Raw genomic sequence first — 10,870 nt, 5'->3', positions numbered from 1 at the left:
GTGGGATTGCAGGGGCTACCGGCAGGGTGTTAGGAAACTATTTCCCGTAAGAGTTGGGCAACAGTGGAACCAGCTGCCCAGAGTGGGAGTGAGCTGCCCCTCCCAGGCAGTCTTAAAGCAGTGGCTGGGCCAGCACTCACCTGGGATCATAGACTCATAGAGTTGGAGAGTAATCCCCCAAAGGGCTATCTACTGCAAGAGTCTAAATTCTCCTGCCACATGCAGGGAACACACCATCAAAGCACTCCTGACAGATGTCTACATCCAGCCTCCCAGAGCAAAAAAACAGAAGGAGACTCCACCACCCTCCGGGGCCGTGCATCCCACTGTCCAACAGCCCTGACGGTCAGGAAGTTCTTCCTCATGTTTAGGTGGAATCTCTTTTCCTTCACCTCGAACCCATCACTCCTGGGCCGACGAGCTTGCTGCCTCTTCGACATGACATCCCTTCCAATATTTAAACATGGCTATCATGTCCCCCCACTGTAATCAAACACATCCCCAGGCTCCCAAGTCTCCTCCTCCTCTGGATTCCGGACCTTTTGCCATTTTGGTTGCCCTCCTTTGGATGCTCTGGGCTGCTTCTGTGTTGAGCAGGGGGTTGGACTAGATGGCCTCTATGTGCACTTCCAGCTCTGTGACTCTCTGAGCTGGCACCCTGCCCTGGGACGCAGGCTGGTCATGATCTCTGCCGGTCACATCAGGTGGTAGCTGTTGCCACCCTCACACTGACCCCTTGCTGCACGCAACCCCCCCCTAATGCATTTCCCCCCACGCCTTCCACCCTGGAAGGGGGCTTGCACATTGTGTCTTTGAACCACTTGCCCAATGGAGGGAAGACTGGCAGCTTGGCAGGCACCTGGGCACCTCCCACCCCACATGGTGCCCTGGGGTATCCTTCCCGTGACTCTCTTCTGTTTTGGGCCCTACATACTTTGGCCTCTGTCTCCCCACTGGAGAAAGTGCAGGAAAAAGCTGGACCACCGGGCCAGAGGGCCTTGTAGGATTGCCCAGACTGCCTTCCTCCCCTAGTGTGAAGGAACCGCCCCCCCCCCCAATGACTTCTGTGCCCAGGAGGGAGGGACACTGCAGAACGCACCCAGGAGGTGGGGGGTGTCAAAGGGGCACCTGGGGGGGTCCTGACCTCCCAGCCCCCTCCTATGCTATTTCCAGCCTCCTCCTGCAGCTTCGCTTTCTGTGCAGATGGAGAGGAAGGGTTTGACGCCTCGGACCCTCTGGACGCAGTCCCCGCACCATGCTGTTCTTCAAAGGTAAGCCCCCCCTCATTCTCAGACCCCCCACTGCTTCCCAGCTCAGCCCTCCCCTTTGCTGGGGCGGGGGTTGGGCGCGGAGTCCCCGTCAGCTCCTTACACTAATGGTGTGTCCTGCAGCTGCCACCCACTGAAGGGCTTCTCTCTGCACGGAAGTCCCCCTGAGCCCGGCTGGGCTGGCGGCTTCCGAGCAAACGTTCCCAGCAGGCAGGAGGCATCACACTCGTGGCCTGGGATCCGGGCAGAGAGGGCAGCAGGTGCCCCTTTGGCACGGGTGGTGCACTTCACTCACCCTGCCCCTCAGCCTTTCTCCCAAGCAAGGGGACTTTGTCTGGAAAGGGTTCAGCGGCCGAGCGGAGCCCATCAACGCCTCCTGGCCGGAGCTCCAAGGCCCTGGCTTACAAGCGCTTCAAGTGCTCTTCACCACCTGGGCCACGCAGAAGCTCACGACAACGTCTTCCTCTTCCAGGTCTGGGGGGCAGAGGCGTTTCTCCCATTGGGCAAAGTGGGCAGTTGCCCAGGCGCCCCCTGTGGGGGGCTTTTAAAAAACTGCAGGGTCCGTTTCAGGTGGGATTTTTTTGTATTCCTCAGGTGTTTTTCCACTCATTTTTGGCCTGGAAGAGGGGCATGCAGTTTTGTGGGCTAGCAGCACCAAAAATTTCTGGGTGGGATGCCCCGGGTTTGGTGAGGAGTTTGGTTCTAGGAGTCCAGCAAGTGGATCTCCCAAAGGGTTGTCCCCCATCCTCATTGTTTCCGTGGGAGCCAACAGAAGATGAGGCTACACTTCCTTTGAGGGTCCATAACTTTGGGACCCCCTGAACCAAACTCTTCACCAAACCTGGTAGTATCTCATTAGGAGAGTCCCCTAAAGATACCCTGAAAGTTTGGTGCCAAACTCCAGTTTGCCTAGATACACCACTGGGCGTAGCTACAAGGGGACAGGGGTGTAATACCGCTAAGCAATGGCACATCACGCCTGGGGCATCAAACCTGGTGGTTTTGCCCAGCATCTTCCTTTGGGATGGGAGGAACCCCCCCCCCCGCCCTTCAGTCACCTGGGAGAGGGGTGTGGTCTGCTCAGGAGCTGATCATCCATTGCTGGGCTTCTGGGTGTGGGGGGTGGGGGAGCAAACGGGGACTGTTAGCTGTGGAGTCCGCAGTGGCGTGTGGGGGGTCCCTAATGACTGGACTACGGTGTCCGCCGCTGCCTTGTGCAGGGCAACAAACGTGTGTGGGCCTACGCTCGCTGCAAACTGGGACGTAATTGCCACTCCTACTGCCTGGCCGAGGGAAGAGGTTCAAAGGAGTGTCCCGGGACCTGGATGCCGGGCTGCAGGAGTGCCCCCCCCGGGCGGAGGCGCAGGGGAGACGTCCCTCTTCTTTAAGGGGTGAGGAGGAGTGGGGAGGCTATGCTGCGTCTGAGACTCTGGGCAGGGTACCGGGGAGGGGGTCCGGGCCGGGAGGGGGGGAGAGTGGGGACTCCAGGCAGGCAGGGCAACCCCACGGGTGGCAAACCGGCGAGGAGGGCCGGCTGGGAGCATCCGTGTGGTTTCAGTAGCGCCACTCCCTGCAGACGGGCCAGGCAGGGGTACCTGGCACCTTCAAAGTCCCGCAGGTTCAGGTGTGAGGAGGAGCCGAGCAGGTCGGCTCTGGTGTTCCTATTGGCTCCCTCTGACCTGGCTCACCGGCGGGGGCAGCCGCTACTACAAGTTGCCTCTGAGTGATTCGGGGGACCCCTGGATTGCTGCCTCCCCCCTTTGCCCCCATTCCAGGGCCAACCAAGGGGCAGGTGGGTGTAGGTGTGAGCTCTCACCTGGGCGCCGGAGGCTCGGCTGTTCGCTCTGTAGCCTCAAAGGGGGCTGGCGTGGGGAGGGCTGGCGCTGGGGGAAGCTGCCCTTTTCCTCCTGCCCCCTCCTGGGGAAGTGGGGCGGGGCCATGGGAAGCTCCCCTGTTCCCGTGGGCTAAGAGCGCCCCCTGCTGCCCAGCCGCCTCCATTAGGAATAGCCCCTGGATAGATAAATGGGACCTCGGAGTTCCAAGACAGTTCGCTGGCTGGGCTGTTGCAGCAAATATCTGTGTGCATTTATGCACATTAAAACCATCTCATTGTAGTAGATGGCCCCTGAGAGCCTGCCTGATGCGTCTAAAATCACAATGACTTAACACGAAGAGATATTTTGTCACAGCACTTTTGCGAGCTAAAATTTCAGATCGGTTTGGGCCACTGGCCTTCACTCAGCGGCCAAAATGTGTTCACTAATCTCGACTGCAAGTACCACTGAAATAACACCGTCAGCCGGCGATTCTGAGACAGTTGAGTGTGTGCACCATTGGCACCCAGGTCTTCAGTGTGAAGCGAGTGTCCACTCCAGAGGGATAATGCAGTGTGCCGCACCGTAGCGCTAAATTCCTTATAGCAGCATCCTATGATGTCCCCAGCCGTGCGGCTCTTTTATGTCAAGAGCGATGCGTTTCAGCTTTACGCCAGCCCAGCCACAACAGTGATGGTCATTATGAGCAGATCCTTTGGCGTGGCTGGCCAGCACTGCAGGGACCGTGAGGCTCCTCTGGCTACAGGGTTGTTTTTGCCCCAGGAACGCTGGCAGGGCCGTGGGACTTGAAGCACCAGGAATCCCTGGGGCCTTCTCTTGGAAGGCGCTCCCCCTGCCCAGCAACCACCTTTTAAGCCTGTTGTGCCGCCAGAGTCTGGAAGTCCTTCCTGCCGCAGAGGCTGTGGGGCCCCCTGGCTGTGGGGCTGAAATTCACTGCCCAGCCCTCCTGCTGGTATTTCGACCCACCCAGGACTCGATAGAACACAGTGTGAGGCCAGCAGAGATCTGTTCAAGTTTATTCTTTGCATTTCTCCCAGCTACGGCTGGAAATGTTTGGATGGTGCCGTCTGTGGAAGCACACGTCACGCATGGCACGCTGGGCCAGGCACCTTTCACATAGGGAACTTGTAGGCTTGCAAACAACTAATTCCCACGGGACACTAATGCGTGCCGGCTGACAACTGAGGAGAGGGTTACAAATCTTACCTTTGGACGTTTATGAACGAAGAGGGGATTTAAGTGCTTTGCAAATTAATGAATGCCATATTATTATTCTCCACTTTTGGGGGCATGGGCTAATACTCTTGCCTTGGCTCCCAGGCCTTCGTGCAGCCCACGTACCATTTAACGTATGGGGCTTCTCTTAACTCCAAACGCCCCCCCACCTGTCTAAAAAAAAATCCGAGGGCGCATAGGGCAGCATTCACGCCCAGTGTCTCGCTGACCTCCCCTTCTACAGGCTCCTCTTCCTTGCAGGTTTCCCTATCCGCAGATCTGGAAAACTGCAAACCAAAAAAGCGATGGGGCGCATTCAAGCGTAAGCCGCCAACTGTTCTGGCTGCTCCTGCACCGGCTGAGCGCCACTACTGCCTCCAGGTGGGCAACGGGCTCCCAGCTTTGACCTCCGGTCACTGGCAGCTGGGCTCTACTCACCCACTGGACGCCAGGGACTACTTCATGCGTTGCCCGGGGAGAGGTAAGTCATAGAACCATGGAGTTGGAAGGGACCCCAAGAGCCAACAAGCCCCACCCCCTGCAATGCAGGAACACCCAATCAAAGCACTAAAGGGTTGTGCCTTCTTCCGTGGCTGTTGGGAGGGGCCGAGCTCATGGGCGGAGCCTCTGCTTTGCATGGAGAAGTCAGCCCCCCCCCCCCACACCCCGAGTTGAAAGCATCACGGAACGGACCAAATGTCTGACCTCTGTCTGGGAGCCTGGAAAGGAGCTGCCAGTCAGAAGCCAGAAAGGCCAGGCTCCGCGGAAGGCCGCCTAGGCTTAACGGCCTTGTGTTCTACATGCACTTTGCCCGTGGCAGGTGGCGGGTGGTGGGGGGGTGGTGTTCTCCTTTCCATCTGGCCTTTTGACAGCCAAAGCCATAAGTATGCGTGTGTTCCCCGCAAGTCCTGCCGCCCGCTGCCCACGCCCACTGGCATGCGCGTTTCCACTGGTGTTCCAGCCTCGGAACTTCACTCTGTTCCCCTTATTCCGCAGACTGGCTGCGTGTGCACAGCCTGCCCGGATGAGGTCGAAAGTGAACCCACATAAAATTATCTGTGTGTGTGTTGGGTGAATGTGGGGCCCCCTTTCTTAGAAGGGTGATGAGCATCATGCTGGTCCAGGGCAGCATCCGGCTTGACCTTTGGAGGGGATGCCGTGTTCCTCCCACTTCTGCCAACCTCTTGATTCTGTGAGATGCCCCAGGCTCATGGTGTTGTAAGATGCCGGGGAAATTGCATTCTCCCCATCTCAGGCCTCGCTGCTGCTGCCTCAAGGTCAGCCCTAGAAAGCAAGGCAGACCTGCTGCCATTCGCTCCCACTGAGGCTGGACTACTGCAGCGCATCTGCCACCTGGGGTGACCTTAGAAGGCAGCTCAGAACTTCTGCCCACTGAGAACCCAGCAGCCAGGCAGGCCACGGCTAGAGTGACCCTGTGCCAGGGAGCTGCAAGGTTGCCATCCTCCAGGTGGCCCCAGGAGATCTCCCAGAATAACAGTCGATCCCCAGAGAACAGATAGCCGCCCCCCTGGAGACAAGCGGCAGCTTCGCAGGGCAGACTCTAGAGAACCGTGTGACTGCTGAGCCCTGTCTCTCCCCCCCCCCCCCAGATTCTACCCTCACCAGACACCCTCCCCCAAATTTCCAGAGATTGGCTACAGGTTTCCCAGGGTCTCCAGACAAACACATTAGTTGTTATAAGACCTTTGACCAAGGAAGCTTTATTCCTTATTAAACCCCTTGCTGCAGAAATCTAACCCCACAGGGGCTGTTCCCTCCCTCTTGTCATGCTGTGTTTCATTGGGGTTGATGCTGTTCTAGTTCTCCCCTGCCTTATCTGTAACCTTGAGGTTTTGAAGAACTGTCTCAGTGAATGCTTGTTTTGTTTCACTAATGGGAAATGCCAAATGCAATCCCTCTCAGCTGTTCTGAGGGATGAACTCAGAACAGTCTTTTGCTTTCTTCCAGCCATCAGCAATACAATCCTTGATCTTTTCAAGTGTTTCATTGTCTATGCGGGGAGTTCTGATAATTCTCTCTAGTGGGATAGTTCCTCCTTTCAGTAATCTACTGAAAGTTTTTTTTTATTCTTTATTTTATATTCTTGATTTTTGTGACTTGTAGATTTGAAGGCCTTGTGGGCTGCTGTTATCAATGGATCAGGTCTTATTTTTAGAAATCACTTAGACAGTAGGTACAAAGCTTCAATAAATATCTCTTTTGCCTAGCTTGATCCCCTAACTCCCAATCCCACTGCAAGTGTTTCACCAGTCTCCGGGTGTCAGAGCAGCAGCAGCAGCAGGAAGGCTCCTTGCTTTCACCTCCTCCCTGCACGTGAAGCTCCCAAAGGCACCTTGGTGGGCCACTATGCAGGAGCAGAGAGCATGACTAGATGGACTCTGGTCTGATCCAGCTGGCTAGTTCTTATGTTCTTAAGGCCATTGCGTTCACCTCCTGCCTGTGAGCTCCCAAAGGCACCTGGTGGGCCACTGCGAGTAGCAGAGAGCTGGACTAGATGGACTCTGGTCTGATCCAGCTGGCTAAGCCCTTATGTCTTAAGGCTATTGCTTTCACCTCCTCCTGCACGTGAGCTCCCAAAGGCACCTGGTGGGCCATAGAGCCACTAGATGACTCTGGTCTGATCCCAGCCTGGCTAGTTCTTATGTTCCAAGGCCCTTGCTTTCACCTCCTGCCTGTGAGCTCCCAAAGGCACCTGGTGGGCCACTGCGAGGAGCAGAGCTGGACTAGATGGACTCTGGTCTGGATCCATTGGCTAGTTCTATGTTCTTAAGGCCACTGTTTTCACCTCCTGGCCTGTGAGCTCCTAAAGGCACCTGTGGGCTACCTGCAGGAGCAGCAGAGAGAGCTGACCTGGCTTGACTCGGCCTGATCCAGGCTCTTTCTTATGTTCTATGCCATTGCTTTCACCTCCTGCTCACAAGGTGGAGTCTCTTAAAAGTGGCACGGTGGGCTACTCTGCAGCAGAGGCTGGACTAGATGGACTCTGGTCTGATCCAGCTGGCTAGTTCTTATGAGAGAAAGAAAGAGAGAGAAAGAGAGAAAAGAGCGCTGCGGGAGAGAGAGAAGGCCCTTTGCTTACCCTCCTGCCTGTGAGCTCCCTAAAGGCACCTGGTGGTGGGCCACTGCTGCAGGGAGAGCAGTGAGCTGACTAGATGGACTCTGGTCTGATCCAGCAGGCTCTTCTTATGTTCTTAAGGCCCTGCTTTCACCTCCTGCCCGCCTGTGAGAGCTCCCCAAAGGCACCTGGTGGGCCACTAAGTAGGGAGCAGAGAGCTGGACTGATGGACTCCTGGTCTGATCCAGCAGGCTCTTTCTTATGTTCTTAAGGCCATTACTTACCTCCTGCCTGTGAGCTCCCAAAGGCACCTGGTGGGCCAATGCGAGTAGCAGAGTGCTGACTAGATGGACTCTGGTCTGATCCAGCTGGCTGAAGGCTCTTACAGAGAAAGAAAGAGAGAGAAAGAGAGAGAAAGAGCTGCCACAAGGTGGAGAGGCAGGGGGCACTCCTTGCTTTCTACCTCCTCCTCCTGCCTGTGAGATTCTAAAGGCACCTGGTGGCTACTCAAGTGGTGAGCAGAGAGAGCTGACCAGAGGGACTCTGGTCTGATCCCAGCCATTAGCTCTTGCCTTAAGGAGTTTCTTAGCTTTTTGTCCCTATTGTAAAAACCACCCCAGAGAACAGAACGGGGTGATTGATGCTCAGTGGGGGGGAGGGCTACGCAGTGTGCGTATGCAGGTGTGGCGCATGCGGCAGTGTGCAAGGGTGTGTGTGCTCAGCACTCTGCAAGTGCAGAGTGTAGCCTGGAGCTTTGGAAAGGTCTCCGCTTGAGCCTCTCTGTATCCCGCAGGCTACTCTGCCAGGAGGACAAGCAGAGTGGGATCACGCAGGATTAGAGTCTCTTCCAGGCCTCAGATGACTCCGGGCGACTCGACAGCTCTGTGGTGAGGACGGAGGCAGGCGGGGAGGTGGGTCTCTCTGATGGGAGTAGACTCCTCGGGGACGGGGGGGCGAGGGAGGGCAAGGGCCAGCTCCCGAGAGGTGAGGGTGGGTGGGTGCTGCTCTCCTCCTGCCTGCGCCTCTGCTCCCAGAGGCGGGTCTGTGCGTGGACAGAGGCCTCTCCGGTCAGCAGCAGCAGTGGTTGTGGGAAAGAGGGCAGGAGAAGCTGCCGCTGCTGCCCCTGTGGCCGAAGCAAGAAAGACTCCTCTGCTCCTTCTGCCTCTCCCTAGGCATTTCCCAAGTGATCTCCAGGAGGACGGGCTGGCACGCCTGGGCTCTGAGCCACACCTGGAAGGACCTGCAGGGCCAGGTGGACGCGGCCTTCAGCTGGGAGGACAAACTCTACCTGATCCAGGTGCCTGCTTGGGTGGGTGGGTGGGGGCGTATGTGTGGAGGGTGAAGGGGAGGTGGGCTGGCTTCCTCTCTGGCCGTACTGCAGAGGCCTCCAGGAGAGGTGGCTCGGCAGCCTCACCCAGTTGCTGGATGGAGCAGAAAAGGCAGAGAATGGAGGGCGACATGCCAGGGAGGAGGCGGGCTGGGGGGGGGGTCCCCCTGTGACAACCCTGGCAATGGCCTATTCCAGGCATGGGCCTGTTTTGAAAGGGAGGGGCAAACCACCAGCCAGTATTTCTACAAACGGGAGAGGTGCCAAAATGGTGCCTGCCGGCAGCCTTGAACTCATTTAAGTCCTGCCGCCTGCAGGGTGTGCTCCTCCGGCCCTGCCTTGCTCTTCTCCCCTGTAGACTCACTTGCCCACCTGGGGCCCCTGGGGACAATTCCTGCCTGCAGTTCTTGCTTCCCCATCACAAAGCAGCCTGGGGATTCAAAAAACCCGGGCCTACTTGGGGGATGTCTCATGGAGAAGAGGAGGAGGAGGAGTTTCTGAATTATATCCCCTTTCTCTCCTGCATGCAGAGGACTCCAGCTGGGCTGGGATAATCTCCTTGCGTCTCTTCCCCCCCTCACAACAAACACCACCCCCAGGAAGTGGGTGGGCTGAGAGAGTCTGCAGCTGTGACTAGCCCAAGGTCAACAACACCCAGCCATGCGGGAGTGCCCAGGCTAATCTGAATTTCAGATCAGCTGCCTCCACAGCTCAGGCTGCAGAGAGCCGGGAATCAAACCTGTTCCTCCAGATTAGATACGCAAGCTCTTAACCTCCTGCGCCACTGCTGCTCCTGAACCACCAGAACCTGGTGTGGAGCCATCGGGTGGGTGGAGGGGATTCATGCCAGGGCGGGATTCCCACTTTGGGGCTCCGTCTGATGCTTCTCTGCTCCCCGCCCTTGTGACGCAGGGATCCCAAGTGACCATCTACCGCTCGGCCCAGGGCTACAGCCGCGTAGCAGGATACCCCCGGGCTCTGCAGGAAGAGCTGGGAGTGGCTGCCGTGGATGCTGCCTTCACTTGCCCTCACTCCAAGGATCTGTATCTCATCCAAGGTACCGGAAGAGAGAGTGGGGGTTGGTTGGGAGGGTGTAACGTTCAAAACAACAGGTCTGGATCTTCTGCCTGTCAGCCTCTCGGACCTCCCAAAGCCCTTCCTCCGCTCCAAATGCGGGATTACTCTGTAGGCAGAATCAGTCTACAGGAGGGGCTGGTCTGGGAGAGGGGGGGGCTGGCTGCCAGCCTCCTGCCTGGAGGACCCATCCTGCCGCCCTACAAGAAAAGGGTGAAAGGAAACTACCAGAGGGAAACCCCTTCATTTCTCCGCTTGGAGCCAACCCCCCTCTTCTAGAACTGATCCTGCCCTGAGTAATCCCACACACAAGCTGGACATCAAGGCCACGCCCCCCCTCCAGGTTGCCCCCCCCCCCGGGCTGCCTCTGAACCAGCTACTGTAGCCAGCAGCCCCAGGAGGCCCGGCCACCATGCCTGTGCCCCAGCCTGTCCGGGCTTGCAGCGCGGCTGCAGTGGGATTTCATTCCACGGGTAGACTTGGGAAGGTGCCAGGGCTTCAGAGGCAGTCACAGGCCAGGGTTGGTGGGACCTTTCTGGGGAGGGTACACCCCTGGGGGGAGTGGGTGGGTGGGGCCATGGGCAGCAGCCCCACCCCCTCCCCAGCCCTGTTGTTGTGGGGCTCCAGTGGAGCTTGCTGTGGTCCTGAGAGGCCAGGGGCCCACAACTAGATAAAAGCCCAGGTCCTGGTGTGGTAACCCTGGGATAATTTATTCTTCCTACAGGAATGCCATTCGGGCACGCGGGACCTGCTGCAGTGAGGTCGGGGCCCCAGCCCTCTGCTCTGCCCACCCCACTCCCATGCGGGACAGCTCTGTGCACGGGCTGGGACGGGTATATCACTCTTTCCACGGACCCAGTTTCCACCACTACGCCAGCGTGCAAGCGCTTCTGGCTGCCACGGCCCCCGCTGCTGCCCAGGACACGGCGGCTGCCTTCTTCAAATGCCCTGCCACAAGAGGTGGGGATGCCCCCCAGGACAGCAGGGGCGAAGGGCGGCCTGCCCACGCGGCCTGATGTTTGCTTCTGCCTGCAGATGTAGATGAGTGAATAAAGATGGGTCTGTGAGCACCGAG

At 57.7% G+C, this 10,870-nt stretch overlaps 1 protein-coding gene across 1 annotated transcript; it reads left to right on the top strand.

The window, feature by feature from the left end:
• Positions 1–8,069: 8,069 nt before the first annotated feature.
• On the top strand, positions 8,070–10,870 carry HPX (hemopexin). The gene is made up of 5 exons (XM_048493998.1): positions 8,070–8,102; positions 8,246–8,378; positions 8,567–8,691; positions 9,634–9,778; positions 10,519–10,870. Exons 1-5 carry the CDS (start codon positions 8,070–8,072, stop codon positions 10,809–10,811), a joined length of 729 nt encoding a protein of 242 aa, XP_048349955.1. The 3' UTR covers positions 10,812–10,870.

The sequence above is a fragment of the Sphaerodactylus townsendi genome, linkage group LG04 (genome assembly GCF_021028975.2).
Source record: "Sphaerodactylus townsendi isolate TG3544 linkage group LG04, MPM_Stown_v2.3, whole genome shotgun sequence".
NCBI classification, from domain to species: Eukaryota; Metazoa; Chordata; class Lepidosauria; order Squamata; family Sphaerodactylidae; genus Sphaerodactylus; species Sphaerodactylus townsendi.
This window is presented reverse-complemented; position numbering and strand designations above follow the sequence as displayed.